A 19,571-nucleotide genomic window follows, 5' to 3' on the forward strand; every position below is an offset into this window, starting at 1 on the left:
TTGAGCTGAAAGAGCCTCTGGTAGACGGACGCGTGCTGCATCACCATGACATTGTGTTTCAAGCCAGGGCGGAGCCTCATGATGTCCGTTGCGTTCCTGAAATCCCAGGTCGGCCTCCCCTTCTGGTGCAAGGGAGCAATGCGATGGTGGATGAAGTCGGCCCCAACCATCTCCAACGTGAGGCTGGCAGAGACAAGGCAGAGGATCCTGGTGGTGGCGACCCTGAGCTTCCCATCATCGGGGGCGAAGTCGCTCCAGTCGTCGCCGCGGACTAGCGGACTCCGATGGACCTCGCAGAAATGCCGTGGCTCCTTCTCCAAAATCCAACACCACCGGCCTTGCCATTCATCCCACTGCTCCTTCTGGAAACCTTCACAGTATGCGCCTTTGCACAGAGGCCTCGGGATCTAGGTAACAGAGCCGGTGATGGCATCCCCTTGCTGGACCCGGGGGAAGAAATAATGGCGAAAGAGCGTCGTGCTGGGGTAGAATCCGGCAAAGCCCTCGCAGAGATGGGCGAAAAGGGCCATGCACGCCACCGCATTCGGTGTGAAGTCCAGGAGATGGAAGTCGTAGGTGTGCATGATGTCGTTGAAGAAATCTGAGAAAGGGGGGCAAAGCCTGCAGGAGAAGTAATCGACAAAGAAAGGATAAATATCCGGGCCGGGCTTGGCGAAGGGAGCGGGGATGACCTTCGTGGCAGGATGCCCCATCGTCTCCTTCCCCCACAAGGACAGGAACGGGTCCTTGAGCGTGAGCACATCGATCGCCGGAGGAAAGAGGGCATGCTTCTTCCGCATCTTCACCAGCTCATTCTCCGGCACCTCCTTCCCCGCGACAGCTTTAGCCGCTCCCTTGCCCTTGCCAGCTTTGGGCGCCATGGTGGCTAAGGAGGAGCAGGGGGTCGAGGGGCGATGGAGGCATGGCGGTGGCGAGCAGGGGCGTGGAGCTCTGGTTCAGATTTGGGGAAGAAGAGGGGAATGGCGGTTCCGAGATTGGGAGGAGCGGAGAAAGTAAATGAGCAGTGCCCCTGCGTTTTTTCCTTTTTATGGGGAAGGCGCGGGCCAGCTCTTTACCATTTACCGCGGGGTGACACATGCGTGCCATGCCCATCCCGCGCACGACCCCCATATCACGCACTCGACGCGGGTTGTGGGAAAGCGCAACTGCCAGAAAGGTCATGGCGGTTCGCCTCTGCCACGCTCGCCCGCGCACTTCTTTGGGCCTGGCCCAACTACGTCTTGCGCTTATGTGTGGCCCAAGCCTAGGGGCTCCTGTCGTGTACAAAAGTATGGGTACTTCTGTACCCCTTACTTGTGCACGGACGGTCGCAGCCACGCCTACAGTAGGGCTTGGTAAAGCAGAGGAGGACAACGGGAAGCAAGACAGGAACAAGGGATATCAAGACAAACACTCAAAGTAATAAGCAACAGAAGGCTAGCAGGGTCACGCCCGGCAACAAGCCTTGCCGAGGTGACCTGCGAGGCCCCCGGCAAGCTCCTTGCTGGGGTAGCTTACGAAGAGACCAGCAGGGCCACCACCCTTGGGGTTGAGAGCTCTGACACCATCGACAATGTTAAGACCAAGATTTGGAGAGCACATGCCTGGTAGCATGCGGCCCCTCATGAAGATTGGCAACCCACGAATCCACGTGGGATCAGAAGACGAAGGCCCCCGACAAGACCCTTGCCGGGGACGACTCCAAGGCCCCCGGCAAGCCTTGCTGGGGACGATCGCTGGGCCACGGCCAGACCCGCGCCCGACAAGGTTTCGCTACTTCACCACCACTCTAGTGCGACGATAGGCATGCAAGCTAAGCAGGTGCCTGCATGGCGGCATGCAGATCTTCGTGGAAGCCTACCATTTCGCCAACACAGCAGCTGGTTGGCCAGTGTGGCGCTGCATGCCTCGTCGGCCCGGACGCGTGGCGAGGCGAGGAGGAGCGGCGAAGGACGAGATGGCCTCTGTTGCCGTCCTCGATAAAACGAGAGGACACGTAGGCAACACATTAAATGCGCTTGTCCTACGTTGATCGAGCGATAAGCTCGTACGACTGTAGCTTGCCACCTCATGTGTGCCACTATGGCAACCCCTTTGTGTATAAAAGGAGGCCCAAGGCGCACAGAGAGGGGGATTCAGACTTTTGGACAAGGCACACATCGTAGCTAGTTCAAAAGCCCTAGAACACACATATAACCAGACAAGGCAGGACTAGGGTATTACGCATCTCTGTGGCCCGAACCTGGATAAAAAATCCTCTGTGCGCTAACGGCTCGACCTGCTCTTCGTGCAACTAACCCCCACCGAACGTAGAAGGGATCCTTGTGACCCCATAGGTGATCGGTTTCCCTCGCAGCATCGGTCCCACCGAGTGGATTATATCGGTCCCATCAAAAATCCTAACATTCATATTTTGACCTGAATCGGTCTGACCGAGTTTCATGATTCGGTCCCATCGAGTTTGGGAATCTGTGTGTAACGGTTAGATTTTGTGTGGAGGTTATATATACCCCTCCACCCATTCTTCATTCATGGAGAAAGCCATCAGAACACACCTACACTTCCACTACTCATTTTCTGAGAGAGAACCACCTACTCATGTGTTGATACCGAGACATTCCAATCCAACCATATGAATCTTGATCTCTAGCCTTCCCCAAGTTGCTTTCCACTCAAATCATCTTTCCATCATTTGAAGCACAAGAGCAAGGAGTTCATCATCAACACACCATCTATTATCTTTTGGAGAGTGGTGTCTCCTAGATTAGTTAGGTGTCGCTTGGGAGCCTCCGTCAAGATTGTGGAATTGAACCAAGAAGTTTGTAAGGGCAAAGAGATCGCCTACTTTGTGAAGATCTACCCAAGTGAGGCAAGTCCTTCGTGGGCGATGGCCATGGTGGGATAGACAAGGTTGCTTCTTCGTGGACCCTTCATGGGTGGAGCCTTTCGTGGACTCGCGCAGCCGTTACCCTTCGTGGGTTGAAGTCTCCATCAACGTGGATGTACGATAGCACCACCTATCGGAACCACGCCAAAAATCTCCGTGTCTACAATTGCGTTTGCTCCCTCCAAACTCCTCCCTTTACCTTCATATGCAATGATTTACATTCCGCTGCTATACTCTTTGAATTGCATGTGTTAGGTTGATTGCTTGACTAGTGCTAAGTTGCTAAAATCCGCCAAGAATTAAAATTGAGAAAAGGTTAAGCTTTTATTTGGTCAAGTAGTCTATCACTCCCCCCTAGACATACTTCCGATCCTACAGTGAGGTGTCATCTCATGCGGGGTGGAGGAGGCTATGGCCGTCTGCATTTCCCTTCATCTGCTTCCGGGAGGAGTGCGCCCGACCGACGTCGGGATCTGTCTGGCGGGAATTCATTGTGTCGGCGCAACGGGCGCTCAGATCCAAGGAGGCTGGAGGCTCGCGGTCCGTCAGCCGCCCCATCTCCGGCCCGCCGGCATATGGGTGCTGCAGGGACCGGTGTGCATGTCGTGAGAAGGAAAGGATGCGGGTGGCCGAGACCCTCCTCGTTGCCGACATAGCGCAGGCAGAGGCGGCAGCGCGCGCTGCTGTAGAGGAGGAAACCATTTGTGCACACATCCTACAAAAACGGTAGAGGAGGAACAGGTCCCCGCCATGGACAGACTGCCCCCTAAAGAGGAGAAGGAGGGCAGTGACGGGTCTTGGAGATCTGACAATGAGCAGATCCATATTACATTTTCAAGCGCTACTTCTGCGAGAAAGATGGCAAGGGCACCCAAAAGGGCAGGGGCTGCCATGGATGATCTTTGTCCATAGCTAGCACTCCCCCATCCCGAATTACTTGTCACGGAAATAAATAAAAATGGATGTATCTAGAACTAAAATACTTTTACATACATCCATTTTTGCGACAAATAATTCCGGACGATAGAACATGCCAATTTTTTGTTGTCCAATGGCAATGTGCTGATGTAGTACTCGGACGTTTTTTGTTGCATCGTAGAGATAGTTTACGTTGGGTGTGTTTGTATGGACTTGAGCTTTTCTAGTTCAAGTATCCGACTGTGAAATTAAGGTGTGACCGGTCATGGCGGGCGCGTCCACGGATATTTGAGATGCCAAATTTGATGTATCCGGTTGTATATGCTCTAAAGCAGAGTTGATATGCACCAGATTTTCAGTGCATGGGGCACTTTAAATTGAACTGCTCCAAAAAGGTGCTTAAAGATTTGAAAAATAAACTGATCTTTTACACGAATATGCATGCATTTGGTCTAATTACCCGTGAAATTTCGTTCAATAATGTGTTGTATTATGTGTTGCACAAAAAAGACAAAATTATATTGTTCAGATGTCACTATGTGCCCGTGCTCACATGTCACTTTTCTGAGATGATATGTTCTCTTTCTCAGCTCACAACACGAAAGCAGAGCAGAGCAGGGTACAATTTTGTGAAGATTTTTCTTAATTATTTAATTATAATATTATATTAGTTATTATACTGAGGGATAATCCACAGAATAATTAATTAGATCACATTATTTGTATAGAACATACACACAAGTTTTTCACATGCTTAGTTACTTATTTTTTTCGTAAATACGCAAAGCTTGCGTATCATTGCATCGATAGAATGAAAGTAGAATGAGTATAAGACGGTGCAACAAATGGCACGAATGCATCCATGAGAAGGCGTGAACATGAGACCTGTAGCAGAGAGACACAGGATGCTCAGCCCAAACAAAGGAAAAAACCCACGGCTAAACCACCAAGCCTAGGTAGGGGCAAGTCGAACCGGCAAGACGCCAATCGTCTCCAGATCCAACACCTGGGACGCCTCGCGCGAGCAAGATGGCGCCTTCAAGAAGGGGAGCGACGTCGTGACGTCACCACCACTCGATAGGAAGAATCGGACCAAGGGTTTCCGCCGAGTTAGTGAAAAAAAGGGGTTTCCGTCGATGCTCGAAGAGGGGCACAGATAACGGCCATGGAAGCGTCTTCAAGAAGGGGAACAACACATGCGGGAGCCGCCACTGCTAGCATCGGCAAGCCGAGCTGGGATTTCGCCCCGACATGAATCTGAGAAATTCCATTGCCGCAGATTAGGGTCTGAAGATGAAGAAATCGCTTCGCTGGTCGAGATCAACACCTTAGGGGTGGGTGGGATTGTTGTTGCCTCCCATGCGTGTCACTGGTGAAAATAAAAATCCTTCGGATTTGGGCGGCGACGGCGCTCCGGCGTCGTTCACCTTTTTGAAGGCGTCGCCTTTGGACAACAGAGGGTGGGCAATGATCTCGTGCAGGTGGTCAGCCGTTATTTGCGGTCGGTGTGTCCTTCACTGGTGCGCTGCTCAGTGGCAGGTGTGCCATGTGGCGTCATGCATTTTCTTCTCTCCGCGTCTTCGATTGTGCTTTCGTCCGGCTGCTTGGGCCGTGTGTCGTGGTGTGTTTTGAAGGCGAGCGTCACAATGGATGAGGTGTTTCGCGAGGTGAGGTGCTGGTGCCCGTCGTCCTACCTTGGGCATCTGGTTGTTCAATGTCCATGCATGCCCGGGGGCAACTCCGCCATGCCCTATGAGCTAGGGCGAGAGGGTAGGTGTAGCCTTCTTCGGTAGGGGAGACGGATGGCGTGACGCCGGTGTGGCCTCGGAGTTTTGATGACAGCTCCGGCGACAATTCACCTCCCTGGCTTTGTCTCCTCTTTGACAAGATCGCGGCGTCGACCGAAGACATCGTTTTGTGCATCCTTTTGCTGTTTTGTGTGCGTCCGTGTTAATGTTGTTTGTGTCTGCGTGTGTTGTGTGCCCGTCTGGTATGTAAGAGCGTCATTGATTCAACGCCGGGCCTCGGTCTTGTTTCTAAAAAAAAAGTACGCAAAGGAAATAATAATAATGCGAGCAATCAAACGTGTTCTTACTGGCAGAAGTGACAGCCGTACTGTTTTAACACTGCGCTGTCCGTGTGCCTCCGTCCCCACCGTTGATTTCAAACGCGAGGTGCGCCAATGGAGGCACAAGTGCTGCTCACGCGTCACGCACCAGAAAGGCGGGCCCCACTCGCCAGCCGTCGGTCGCCCGCAGCTGGAAGCAGCAGCAGCACAAAGCCGAGATCCAACGGCTCCGGCTCCCTGCTCCCGGTCCACACCCCAGACCCACCATCCACCACGTCCAACCGCCACAAACCTCCCGGCCCCACCCGCAGCCGCCCATCCCGCCTCCGCGGGGCCCACGCCGGCGCAGCAAGGCCCGGTTCACCCAGCTCGCGCCCCGCCCCCGAACCCACATATAACCTCCGCTTTTAAAATCCTTTTTAGCTTAACCCATTTTCTCGGTTCCTCCTCCTCTCCCCACTCCGGCAAGCAGATCCCCACCCCCACCGCCACCGCCGCCGTCCACCTGCTCCCGCTCGCCGCCGGCGACCACTGCACGCGGAGCGGCGGGGGGAGGGGCCTCGCCCGAGATGGCGACGATGGGGAGCCTGATCGGGCTGGTGAACCGGATCCAGCAGGCGTGCACCGTGCTCGGCGACCACGGCGGCGGCGCCGGGGGCTCGCTCTGGGAGGCGCTCCCCTCCGTCGCCGTCGTCGGAGGCCAGGTACGCCCCCGCCCCCGCCCCCGCTCGCCCCCCCAGATCCGCCGGCCCCGCGCCCAGATCTGCCCGCTCGACCGCTCACTCATTGCCTGCGTTTTCTCGTGCCTCCAGAGTTCCGGGAAGTCGTCGGTGCTCGAGAGCATTGTCGGGAGGGACTTCCTGCCCCGTGGATCTGGTAATCCCGCGCCGGATCGCCATTTATTCTTTCAAGTAGTCGGTCCTGAGCCACTGAATTGCGTTATCGTTGGCTTGATCAGGGATCGTGACGAGGAGGCCTCTAGTGCTGCAGCTGCACAAGACCGAGGGCGGCCAGGAGTACGCCGAGTTCCTCCACGCCCCGCGGAAGCGCTTCTCCGACTTTGGTAAGAGGCCTATGCTCCGTTGTGCCTGCTTGCAGCCCAGCAGCTTGTATAGTTTCTTCAGTTCAAATTGTTAGTTAGTGTTGTCAAAATCTGCTCTCAGTTGCAATTAGTTTCTTCAGTTCAAATTGTTAGTTAGTGTTGTCAAAAGCTGCTCTCAATTGCAATTATAACCGACCCAAGAGAAACATGTAAGAAAGCATCCTGCATTCCCTAACTATACTTATTTCAATATACATCTACAAATAAGTATAATACAGTTAGCATAAACACTGCCCTACTATTTTTGCCACTTTTGCATCAAAATATCCAACTGTTGAAACTGTAACCAACCCAAGAGAGATAGATAGAAGAAAGCATTCTGCATCACCTTCTTATACTTGGTGCACTGAACTACTCCCTCCGTTCCCAAATATAAGTCTCTTTAGAGATTCCAACAAGTGACTACATACGGAGCAAAACAAGTGAATCTACATTCTAAAATATGTCTACATACATCCGTATGTTGTAGTCCATTTGAAATGTCTAAAAAGACTTATATTTAGGAACAGAGGGAGTACATCTATTATGTGATCTATCTTCTGAAAATAAGTATGCACTTAGCATAAACACCGCCCTACTATCAAATGTATGTTCACAATTTTCATATCAAAATATTCAACTGTTGTATCTATAAATGGGGAAAGTATCATAGAATCATACCGCACGATCAAATATCTTTGTACGGTGTGAACTAAGGAGTAAATGACACTGTGGCCAACAACTCAGAAGTAATATTTGCCATTAGCATTACATGCTTCTCACTAGTGTAGTAATTGCGAACATATATTTGATTCCATAGGAACTAATGCCATTAGCATTACATGTTCTCACTAGTGTAATATTTGCCAATGACCAAGCATATAAGCTGTACTAGAGTACTCAACAATGAAAGAACATGTATAGTGCTATAACACATCTAAGAATTATGCGCAGTGTATAAATATTAAATACTTTGAAGACCCATGCATTATGACAACAGGTACTCCCAATGGTACATGGTGAGCATGTAGTATTTTAGTTTTCCTCATGCAGCAAACTTAGTTATTTGTAGCGCTCAATCAAATGAATTACATTGCTTTATCTTTTCTTTATGTACCATGAACAATAACTTCAATCTAGAATTGGGCAATTTCATTTGTGGAAGAATTAACTGCATTAGTTTGTGAAAGCGTGTGAACCAGTTCATTTTCCTGGCAGTTGTACTTGTTAAGTTCTGGGATGTTCACTGTTATTTAGCATGATAATCTTGATGTTTAATTGTTTTATTATTAGTGTAAGACATAAAAGCATATGTGATTACTGATCTGCCCTTTTGTTTGTTTGTATTACGGTGATGTTAAGTTATTTTTTTGTTAAAACCTTAATGCAGCTGCTGTTAGGAAAGAGATTGCTGATGAAACTGATCGCATGACTGGAAAATCGAAAGCAATATCAAATGTTCCTATCCATTTGAGTATATATTCTCCACATGGTAAGACTTTGGTATTTGTTTAGATTTGTTGATGTGTATCTACTTCTCAAATTTATAGCCTTTTTTTGGCAAAATGTGTTCATGCTGCTGCACTATATTGCACGTACTCCTAAAGATTTCTACGTGCTGATTAGATATCTTAGTTTTTGTTATTTTATTTTTACCTTCTGAACTAGCTTAATTTGGAACCTTTTTTGTGCAGTTGTTAACTTGACACTTATTGATCTTCCTGGACTGACAAAGGTTGCTGTAGGTAATGTTTCCCTTATTGACTTAGCTGCTTCTTCTTTGGTTAGCATAAAATTCTTTATTGCATTATTATATAACTGTCCTAACTGCAACTATCTACTACAGAGGGGCAGCCAGAGTCTATTGTGCAAGATATTGAAAACATGGTCCGGACTTATGTTGACAAGGTAAAATAATCGCCGCTGTGGTTTGCTATACTGATTAGGCTAAAACATGAGTAATGCTTAGAACTGGCATAGCATAGCACGGAATATTCATGAAGTAAATGTAGCTCAAATAAATATGGTATTATAATGGTGCTGTCTCGGCATATATTTCTCCCTTCTGGGATTGGTATAATAAATTAAGAACCAGTCTTAAGTTTGTGTTCATTGTTGGTCTCTTGCTATATTTGTATCGCGAGTCCTGTTTTTATTTACATCATTACATGAGGCAAAGACGATTGACCATTTTGCTGGTTAAAATCTATAACTTTCTTGACCTCTTTTCTTTGTCTGGAAACTTCAGCCAAACTCTATTATATTGGCTATCTCTCCAGCAAACCAAGATATAGCAACATCAGATGCTATCAAGCTTGCTAAGGAAGTGGATCCTACAGGTGCAGTTTGAGTTTTGTTCCTGCAGCATTTCAAATCTACTTTGCATAAAACAAGAATTGTAAATATACCTTTTGTCGTTATCACGCCATGGTAATCTGGCAAGTTTCTTTTCTTTCTTTTGACATCCCTTTCCATTTTCAGGTGAAAGGACCTTTGGAGTTGTAACAAAACTTGATTTGATGGACAAGGGTACCAATGCTATTGATGTATGTGGTCTTGCAATTGCTATGAACTCATCCTCGATGAGCATATCACTTAAACCTTCCTTTCTTAATTGACCCTAGGTACTCGAAGGGAGGTCATATCGCTTGCAGCACCCCTGGGTGGGCATTGTCAACCGTTCACAGGCTGATATCAACAAAAATGTTGACATGCTCGCAGCACGTCGCAAAGAACAAGAGTACTTTCAAAGTAGTCCTGATTATGGTCATTTGGCACATAAAATGGGTGCTGAGTATCTTGCTAAGCTTCTGTCACAGGTTAGGTCATTTGCTCTCTAACTTTGCCAAAATTTTCAATTTTGCATAAACTGTTTGCTGATGTATTTCCATTTATTTATCCAGCATTTAGAGGCTGTGATCAAAGCCAAAATTCCAAGTATTATATCAATGATCAACAAGACAGTTGATGAAATTGAAGCTGAGTTGGATCGACTTGGTAGGCCAATTGGAGGTGACGCTGGGGTAAGAATTACCATAGTAACATAAAAGCTGAAAAGTAATTTGCGCCACAGCTTGGAATGTTCATTTACAGTGATGTTAATGGCAAGCACATTCTATATTCCCGAACAACTTTTATATAACATTTCTCTCATACATTTAACATAATCGACAGGCACAATTGTATACGATATTGGACATGTGTCGCGCATTTGACCGTGTTTTTAAAGAGCACTTAGATGGCGGGTAAGATGTTCAACTAGCCATTTTGTACATGTGACTTTTTTACTTTCATAATAATGCCTTACATTTTGTACATGCTTCCTAGATATATGGTGAAGATACTGCAAGCATGATTTCCCTTTTTGTTTGGAAAAATGCTTCTAATAATTTACCTTTCTTTATCATTGTTACCAGTCGACCAGGTGGAGATCGCATTTATGGTGTCTTTGACCACCAGTTACCTGCAGCACTGAAAAAGCTTCCTTTTGATAAACATCTTTCGTTGCAAAATGTTCGAAAAGTCATTTCTGAGGCTGATGGTTACCAGCCCCATTTGATTGCTCCTGAGCAAGGTTACAGAAGGCTTATAGATAGTTCACTCAGCTACTTTAGGGGCCCAGCTGAAGCTTCAGTTGATGCGGTATAACTTTTTTATCCATGACTCCTTTTGAGGCTCCTTAATGTTTAAGCAACTGGTTCATGTTTCAGTAACTGATATATAAACAAACCAACTTAACTAATCTTCTCATGTTAGAATCTAGGTTCTAGCTTATGGTATTTATTCATTATAAAGTTAACTCAGGATATTGCTGGACTATGAGAAACTTCGGAAGTAGTATAATAAGGAACCATTATCTTGCCAAAGTACTGAACACGGGAGTGGTTTAGTAAGTCTGTTGCATGCTCAAATGGGGAAGCTGTGAGACTAGAGCGAGAATGGAATTTTCACATTTCTCATTTTTGACATATGGAGGATATATGATAGCAATGCTTGTTCGGGAGCATAATTTTGTTAGCTACATGCACTTGCTGATGATCTCATAATTTGCAGGTCCATTTGGTATTGAAGGAGCTAGTCCGGAGATCGATTGCAGCAACAGAGGTGAGTGTTATTTTTTATTTTTGTTGAACTTTGGTTATGGATGAGTGATTGTCAGACGTCACTCTTGCCTTGGACTGTTTCTCATTTCTTATATATCATGGCTACATTGACTGTGCCAGGAATTAAAGCGTTTCCCAACGCTTCAATCAGATATAGCTGCAGCAGCAAATGAAAGCCTAGAAAGATTCCGTGAGGATGGCCGAAAGACAGTTATTCGTCTAGTTGACATGGAGGCCAGTTACCTAACAGTAGAGTTCTTCAGGAAACTTCCTACTGAACCAGACAAAGGAGCTAACAACAACACTCCAGCCAACGACAGATATCAGGACAACCATCTTAGAAGAATCGGTAAGTTACTATTCAATCTTTTCAAGGGACTATTGGTCAGGGCAACTGTTTTAGGATGAACACAAGAAGGCAATGAAGTCCTCAAATGACAGATCAAACAAGTTCCATGTGAATCAATTTTATATCTAGACAACCAATTACCAGTAGCTGGTGGTACATCCAGCTTTAGGCCCTGTTTGCATTGTTTAAATTTTTTCATGGTTCCTGTTTCATGTGAAATTTCTGCCTTCCAAACAGCATGCGTTTATATCTATCTTCAGATCGCATATTAACTTCTTGAAAGCATCATCGTAGAGTTGAGTTTAGAAAGTATTGCATTAACTACTCTTTATTCTCTCAATGGACAAATATTTTTTGTTCTCTCAATCACTACGTATACACCTGTTATGGCCGGCCGGCTTAGGCCCGCAAGTTATCTTAGTTTTTATTTTCAGATTAGGCAAGTTATCTTAGGTTGATTCTTCTACAAGTTATCTAGGATATAAATATAGGTTGTAAGACTCTTGTTGAAGGCAAGCAATAAGAAGAATATTATCTCCTATTGCCTGGCTCCCTGAGGAGCCGGAACCCTAGCCGCCAACAGCCCTAGCCGCCGCCCCTCTCCTAGCCGCGACGGCGCCCTGCCGCCGGCGCGCCCGATCCTCGCCACGTCTCCCTCCATCCTTCCCTTACCACCTACGCCCTAGACCTGGTAGAGTACTTGATCCTACCAATTTGGTATCAGGTAACCGGGTTTCGACCATGTCTCCGCCAATTCCACCGCCACCACCACCGCTGCCCGCCAACTCCTCCACCACCGCCGCCTCTGCGCCGAGCGTCACGGCCTCGCTCTCGGTGGGCACCACTGCGTCGCTCTCAGCGCCGGTCCTAACGGCACCCGGCACCACGCCGGGCCAAGGGCAGCCACAGGCCCCCGTCCAACACTCGCCGCCGCCATCACCTCCCCCGCAGCCGCAACAGTTCACGCCGGAGGCCATGGCGGGCGTCCTCAACGACCTCGTCACCGCGGTTCAAGGGATCCGCCTCTACCTGGCAGGTCCGTACGGGCCGCCCCCACCACTCCATCCAGCCATGGCCGCGGGTCAGCAGGCGCTTCCGTGGTACTCGGCACCGGGGGCCATCACCGGACTCCATCCAGCCATGGCCGCGGGTCAGCAGGCGCTTCCGTGGTACGCGGCACCGGGGGCCGTCACCGGAGGCTACCCGGCGCTCCCCGCCCCAGCGGCCGCACCGCCGCCTTGGGCGCAGTGGCCGCCGCAGATCGCGCCGGCAGCCCCGCCACTTCTCGCCACCACGGGGCCGCAGTGGCCCACCTGGACCGTGCCGGCCGCGCCGTCCTCCGTCGCGCCCTACCTTCCAGCGGCCTCGGAGCAGGGTCCTCCACCGGCCCCGCCCAGCCCTAACCTGGGCACCGGCGCCTCGGAGCAGGGCCAGACCCAGCAGCTTCTTCCGGCGTCACCGCCGGCCCCCACGCCGTAGGCGCCGGTGCAGCTCCACCAGGCGCCGCCGCCATCGACAGTACCACCACCCGCGCCTAGGGCTACGGGTCGGCCCCTGCACCAGGTGCAGTTTCCACCGTCACCATCGCCGATCCCCGCTTGGGCGATCGGCTCGTCTTCGGGGCCGGTCTACTCCACGGCGCCGGAACACCCGACGCCCTCCCTGCGGTTTGATCACCCCTCCAGCTCGGTGAACTACGCCCCGGCGCTTCCCGACCCGGCATACGCGCCGGCGGCAACTACGGCCGCCCCCGGGCACGGCGGGCCGACACCCCCTCGCTTCGCTAAACTGGACTTCGCCACCTACGAGGGCACGGAGGACCCCCTCAACTGGCTCAACCAGTGCGAGCAGTTCTTTCGAGGGCAGCGGACGCTCGCTTCGGATCGCACCTGGCTCGCGTCCTATCATCTTCGAGGCGCAGCGCAGACCTGGTACTACGCCCTCAAGCAGGACGAGGGCGGCATGCCACCATGGGAGCGCTTCCGGGAGCTCTGTCTCCTCCGGTTCGGGCCTCCTATCCGCGGGAGCCGACTGGCGGCCCTCGGCCGCTTACCTTTCACATCCACGGTGCAGGACTACGCCGACCGCTTCCAGGCCCTGGCGTGCCACGCGCCGGGCGTCTCCGCCACTCAGCGCGCCGAGTTATTTGTGGGCGGTCTACCGGACCATATCCGCATGGACGTGGAGCTTCGGGGACCCCAGGATCTCCAGTCGGCCATGTATTACGCCCGCGCGTTCGAGTGCCGCGCGGTGGCCATCCAGCAGGAATCACCATCCCAGACTACTGGGTCGCTACCCGGACCGGATTCCGCGCAGGGTCGGCCTGTGCAGGCTTCTGCGGCACCCCTTGCCGCGACCGCGGGGCGCCCGTTCCGCCGGCTCACCCCAGCTGAGATACTCGAGCGTCGCCGCCAAGGGTTGTGCTTCAACTGCGACGAACCCTACAAGCCCGGCCACGCCTGCCCGCGACTCTTCTACCTGGAGGTGGCAGACTACATTCCGGAGGACGTCGTCGCCGCTGACCTGGCCGCCCCAGATGTCAAGAAGGTGTTTGACGCTGGTTGATTACCTCGAAGAGTTCAAGCAAGCGCTTCCCCACCTTGCAGCTCGAGGACGAGCTGTTTGTGCAGGCGGGGAGAAGTGTTATGGCCGGCCGGCTTAGGCCCGCAAGTTATCTTAGTTTTTATTTTCAGATTAGGCAAGTTATCTTAGGCAAGTTATCTTAGGTTGATTCTTCTACAAGTTATCTAGGATATAAATATAGGTTGTAAGACTCTTGTTGAAGGCAAGCAATAAGAAGAATATTATCTCCTATTGCCCGGCTCCCTGAGGAGCCGGAACCCTAGCCGCCAACAGCCCTAGCCGCCGCCCCTCTCCTAGCCGCGACGGCGCCTGCCGTCGGCGCGCCCGATCCTCGCCACGTCTCCCTCCATCCTTCCCTTACCACCTACGCCCTAGACCTGGTAGAGTACTTGATCCTACCAACACCTTAACAGAGTCGACAACAGTTTACAATATACCAGTATTAATGACGCCGTCCCTTTATTTCAGGATCGAATGTATCATCTTACATCAACATGGTTTGCGATACATTGAGGAACACAATTCCGAAAGCCGTTGTGCATTGTCAGGTGAAGGAGGCAAAAAGAAACTTGCTCAACCGTTTCTATGCGCATGTAGGAAGCAAAGAGGTATGTTTTTGCCAACTACTTACTGAATCTACTATTTTTCGCACATAAATGCAGAGATGCATTTGATCTTCCACTTCAATTTACCCACGCGCCAGTCAGTGGGTAAATTGAAAATTTTCACCAGACTTTAGTCTTGTGTATTTTTTAACCTTGTGTTGATTTGCATTTGCACAAGTAGTATTATAGCAACCTCCTGGGCATTGTACTAAAGCATCTCTCCTTGCTCTCCGTTTGTTTTTGCTTCCGCAACACAGAAGAAACAGCTGAGCGCGATGCTGGACGAGGATCCCGCGTTGATGGAGAAGAGGGATTCCCTCGTGAAGAAGCTGGAGCTGTACAAGTCCGCGAGGAACGAGATCGACTCGGTTGCATGGAAATGATCTGATCTTATCAAGCGTCGCGGCTGGAACAGATAGAACGTGTGTAGTAGAGATGCTCCATTCGTTTTGCATATGCTTTGTACACGGGCTTTCTTGCCGAGTGTTGTTTTGTGGCTACCGAAACACGGACAGACACCGTTGCTTCTTTGGCCATCCTTTGGCCTCCTGTATGATTCGTATATCGATATTAATTCAGATGATGTATTCTTTGTTCAAGTGGCGCCTTCCTCAGTCCTCACGATCCTCAAACTCATATGGTCGTTTCATGCCTTGACCCCCAGATGAACCGATTGGTGACTTACAGAGGAGTCACAATCTGTCTGCAATTGCTCTTGTATGGTTGTTTCACGCCTTGATCCCCAATTAAACCGATTGGTCACGAACAGCAGAAGAGTTACAAATCTGTCCACAATTCTGTCATTACATTGTTTAGCTATTGGAGGCGGCTCTTGAATTCTTCCCATGGCAGATCCTTCTCGAGGTACTCGATGTTGTTGGGGTCGAACGGGCCCTTCACCACGTCGACGGACTGTATGACGGCCCGCTCCGGGAGCACGCTCATGGCCGGGTCCGGCGCCGTCCTCCCGCTCAGGCTCGACGAGAAGCCCTGCCACAACGCACAGCAAGGCATATCCGTAACCAAATGCACCACGAGGAGAAGCGTCGTCAAAGCTCAAAAGGTACCTTGAAGACGAGCACGGACTCGAGGTCGCCGTCGACGGCGGCCGTGACGAGGAGGGCCAGGTCGCGCGCCCCCTCGCTGTAGGCCTCCAGCCGCGCCATCTCCTCGTTGTGCCCGTACTCCTCCTCGTCCTCCTCCTCTTCCTCGTGCCTCACCCGCCTCCTGGCGCCGCACGCCAACCGGGCAGGGCCTTGGGCAGAAGCTAGGCTGTGTGGCCGCTGCGGCTGGAACGGGGAGCGCCAGAGCGCGCGCTGGCGGTGGTGCTGCCGAGGCAGGGGGCACGGGCCGGTGGACGGCGAGACGCTGGCGGCGGCAGCGCAGTGCAACGCCATGCTCGTGCTGCTGGGCCGTGCGGGGCGACGGGCGTCGGTTGGGGAAGATAAGGGGGCGGCACGAGCCTCTCGGTCGTATTCGCGCGAGCGGTACAGCGCAGAGAGCGAAGGAGTCTCCAGCAATTTGCACGCACGGTTTTTTTTAACACAGACGCAAGCTTCATATACACGCACATACACACACGCACGGCCTACCCTGTGAGCATCTCCGAATGACTGAGCCGGCATATCATTTTGAAATTTACGAAGTCACCGTAGGCACCTCGTCGTCGACGGGAACGTCTCCTCCCATTAAATATGCATCGCCGGAAAATCCGGAAATAAATCTAAAAATAAATACGAGCATCAGGATTTAAACCCTGATGGACTGAGAATACCACAGTCCCTATAACCATCCAACCACAGAAACATTGACGAGTGGTGAAGACATCATTTGCCGACGTGCTACGAGTCTTAGCCGACTCACCAAAACGTACCCCATCAAATGTCGGAGGACACGTTTGGACTTATCCACAAACAGGGCGAAGTCTACCCAACCACAACCACTCATCAAATGTCCGCCCCTCTGCCACATTATTTTTTGAATAAGACTAAATCAAACATCCTCTTTAGGTCACCTCCTACACATGGCGAAGCATCTTGTTCGGTCGGGAGCTGCTGCAACAGGGGGCGCAATGGGGCATTGGCAATGGAGCCGCTGTTCGAATAACGGGTGATCACTGGATAGCGTCCACGCCGCCAGACTTGCTGCAAATTGTGTCTCCAATACCGTCTACTGCTAAGGTCAAGTGTCTTTTGGATGAGTATCAACGTTCCTAGTGCAAGGAAACGGTCGAGCTTTCTTCCAGGACGAGATTGCCAATGAGATTTTGTTGCTTCCAGTTGGCCGACATGGCGACGAAGATTATGTGAGATGGCCTTAAACAAAAATTTGGTGAGTACTCAGTTCGCTCGGCTTGTAATTTGGCTCGAACTGCTCGGTTTCAAAAGGTGCATGGTGTCACTGGGCGTGAAATGACATCTGATGATGGGCTGCTAAGAAGAACTGAAAATCCATTTGGTCTATCAAAGCCCCTAACAAGATGAAAGTGGTTCTATGGAGACTTGCTCACGACTGCCTCCCATCCGGTGTCCAACTCCATCGTTGTCATGTGTCGACGTCTGACTTGTGCTGTTTTTGTGGCAAAATGGAAGGTATTGAGCACTCGTTGTTCTGTCCTTTTGCTTATGAGGTCTGGTCGCAGGTGAAGCAATCTTTTGACATCAAGTTATGGCGGTCTAATTTTTCTTGGCCAAGACAGTGGCTCTTCGATTTCCTCTCACGTTCTTCCGACTTAATGGCTATAGTCATGGTTGTGACTATTTGGCATATTTGGGAGGCGTGGAATTCTGTACGAAACAATGAAGATGAGCTGCACCCTGTTCGTACTGCTTTCAAGAGTAAATCTGATGTTTATCTGATCGTTTTACATCTATACAAACCAGACCCTGCGCATAGGCGTGAGAGCATTGCTTTAAGCACTGCTTGGTCTCTGCCGCCACCAGGTTTCCTTTTATTCATGTCTGATGCTGCGATCTTCTCTGAGCTAGGGAAGGTTGGTGCAGGGGTGGTCGCTCTAAATTCTAATCGTCAATGTGTTTTTGCCTGCCGAGAAGCTACCAATGGAAGGCATGTTCCTGAATTGGCCGAGGCCTTGGCTCTTTGCCGAGCTGTTTATCTTGCACGAGAGGAAGGATGCGACTCGGTAATCTTCGCCTCCGATTGCCTTTCCCTGGTGCAGAGGGTCAATTCTCCTGTCCGCGATCGTTCACTGGTGGGCTCAGTGGTGTCGGACATCAAATATGGCGCGTCGAGCTTCTCTTCTGTGTTGTTCAAGCATATTCATCGGCAGTCTAATGTTTTAGCTAAGTCTTGTATGAACTATGATGGTCTTTGTGTTTTTCATTCTGCTCCGGTTTGTATCCGGGAGACTCTATGTAACTATGTTGCTTGATTAATAAAGAGCCAACGTTTTCTAAAAAAACACATTTAAATTGAAAAGCACTCCTCGAAAGATCAATAAGTATTTAAAATTCATCATCCCAAAGCAGCGTTCATCTCAAGCTTCCTATCCTTGAGCTTGATCAACTTCTTCATATTGAGTTTCATCAAACAATGCATTATTGTAAAGGGCCCGCACTCCATCGTTTGGTACAATGTGCACACGCGTTCGGATTAGATAATGGCGGTGTGATCAACAAGTTGCAATATTGAACAAATCAATGAAATGACCAATCCATGAAGCAGCAAGAAGCAAAACTTACGAGCTCCTTAAGTGACGCGTCCATTGGCTATCTTATTCGCACTTACCCATACACACCGCAATACATGTAGTGCCTGTGTCGTTAGCGTCCCAGGCCTAGCTCCCAACCTTCGGTCCACGTTCGGACGTTTCTGGTGCGCACCGGACACATCGCTACAAGTGGAGAGCCCACCGCATCACAAAAGACTAGCATGAAGGGAGTGTCGCACTCTCTCTTATAAGGTTGTCCTAACCTCCTCCCGTAATTGAGGTAGGACTAGAGTCACTGGCAACGCCCAATGGCCCAGCAACCTAACATGTGCTCATTGAACCAAACATGTACACTTTGCCAAAATGTCGCATTATGCCTTGAAGCTAGGGATGAAAATGGAGTGAAACGTTTCAGCTTTTCCGGAGGAAAATGAAACGGGAAGGAAATATGCAAAACGGAAACGGAAATTTGCAAAACGAAAACAGAAATAGAATTTTTTTATGTGGAAATGGAAACAAAAACAACAATGTTCTCTGATGGAACACACGTGGAAATGAAACTTTCCGTTTTCGTGAATATAGAATTTCCGTTTCTACTATAGGCCCATGGCTGCTTTGTAGCCCAACTACCAAACAACACACAATGACATAATGAGCAGAATGAGCGATGAATCATTTAAGCACCAACTTTTATTACCACACACGTACTCAACTAGACCCTATACGAAATTGTCATGTACTACTATCCTATGTTGATAACACAACCATATTATTTTGTAGTCATGTTAATGCTTCCTTAAATTTTGTGTGTGTATTTCTCTATGATTCAAAGGGGGTTTTAAGTTCCGGTCAACACACAGTTTTGTTGCCGTGTGCACTCTGTATTTGCTCTGTGTCTGTTTCTACTAGTATCTGTTTTCGTATTCATTTCTGGGGTTTTGTATTTGTTTTCGCTTCTGCAAAAAGGTAAAAAAATGTGATAGCACCCAGTTCCGTCTGTTTTCGCTCCGTTTTCATCCCTACTTGAAGCCCACACTTGTTGCCAATCATGCCTCACAAAACAATTCATCCTTCTCCACTGAGTGAGTAATCATGTTTCCTTCTAAGTCAACAATAACATCAAAATATTCTGCTATGGCATTTGGCCGAATACTTGTCGGATGCCATGGACGGCGTGAGTCAACAACAACAACATCAAAATATTCTGCTATGCATTTGGCCGAATACTTGCCCGATGCCATGGACGGTGCCGGTAAGGGCGGATAGTACCGGCGGAGGTCTGGGCGGTGCAAGCACATGGGAGGGAC

The 19,571-nt window shown here is 49.8% G+C and overlaps 2 protein-coding genes across 2 annotated transcripts; one reads left to right on the forward strand and one right to left on the reverse strand.

Annotated features, from left to right (window-relative positions):
* The first annotated feature begins 6,308 nt into the window (after positions 1-6,308).
* Positions 6,309-15,193, forward strand: LOC119294826 (dynamin-related protein 1C-like). The gene is made up of 16 exons (XM_037573101.1): positions 6,309-6,577; positions 6,686-6,749; positions 6,832-6,936; positions 8,345-8,446; positions 8,649-8,699; positions 8,801-8,862; positions 9,203-9,293; positions 9,436-9,500; positions 9,579-9,773; positions 9,858-9,977; positions 10,129-10,199; positions 10,371-10,596; positions 11,008-11,058; positions 11,178-11,406; positions 14,458-14,597; positions 14,852-15,193. Exons 1-16 carry the CDS (start codon positions 6,443-6,445, stop codon positions 14,975-14,977), a joined length of 1,833 nt encoding a protein of 610 aa, XP_037428998.1. The 5' UTR covers positions 6,309-6,442; the 3' UTR covers positions 14,978-15,193.
* Positions 15,194-15,309: 116 nt separating this feature from the next.
* Positions 15,310-16,098, reverse strand: LOC119294827. Its single transcript, XM_037573102.1, has 2 exons — positions 15,662-16,098; positions 15,310-15,584 (listed from the first exon to the last, which is right to left on the reverse strand). The coding sequence occupies exons 1-2, from the start codon at positions 15,989-15,991 to the stop codon at positions 15,411-15,413; spliced, it is 504 nt and encodes a 167-aa protein (XP_037428999.1). The 5' UTR covers positions 15,992-16,098; the 3' UTR covers positions 15,310-15,410.
* Between the last annotated feature and the right edge of the window lie 3,473 nt (positions 16,099-19,571).

This window comes from Triticum dicoccoides, chromosome 4B, assembly GCF_002162155.2.
Source record: "Triticum dicoccoides isolate Atlit2015 ecotype Zavitan chromosome 4B, WEW_v2.0, whole genome shotgun sequence".
In the NCBI taxonomy this organism is placed as follows: Eukaryota; Viridiplantae; Streptophyta; class Magnoliopsida; order Poales; family Poaceae; genus Triticum; species Triticum dicoccoides.

Excerpts from the sequence above, each read along its gene's own strand:
- LOC119294827 (XM_037573102.1), bottom strand. The coding sequence starts at position 15,991 with ATGGCGTTGCACTGCGCTGCCGCCGCCAGCGTCTCGCCGTCCACCGGC. Across the intron at positions 15,585-15,661 it reads AGTCCGTGCTCGTCTTCAAG|GGCTTCTCGTCGAGCCTGAG; the intron begins GTACCTTTTGAG and ends GCGTTGTGGCAG.
- LOC119294826 (XM_037573101.1), top strand. The coding sequence starts at position 6,443 with ATGGCGACGATGGGGAGCCTGATCGGGCTGGTGAACCGGATCCAGCAG. Across the intron at positions 6,578-6,685 it reads TCGCCGTCGTCGGAGGCCAG|AGTTCCGGGAAGTCGTCGGT; the intron begins GTACGCCCCCGC and ends TCGTGCCTCCAG. Across the intron at positions 6,937-8,344 it reads GAAGCGCTTCTCCGACTTTG|CTGCTGTTAGGAAAGAGATT; the intron begins GTAAGAGGCCTA and ends ACCTTAATGCAG.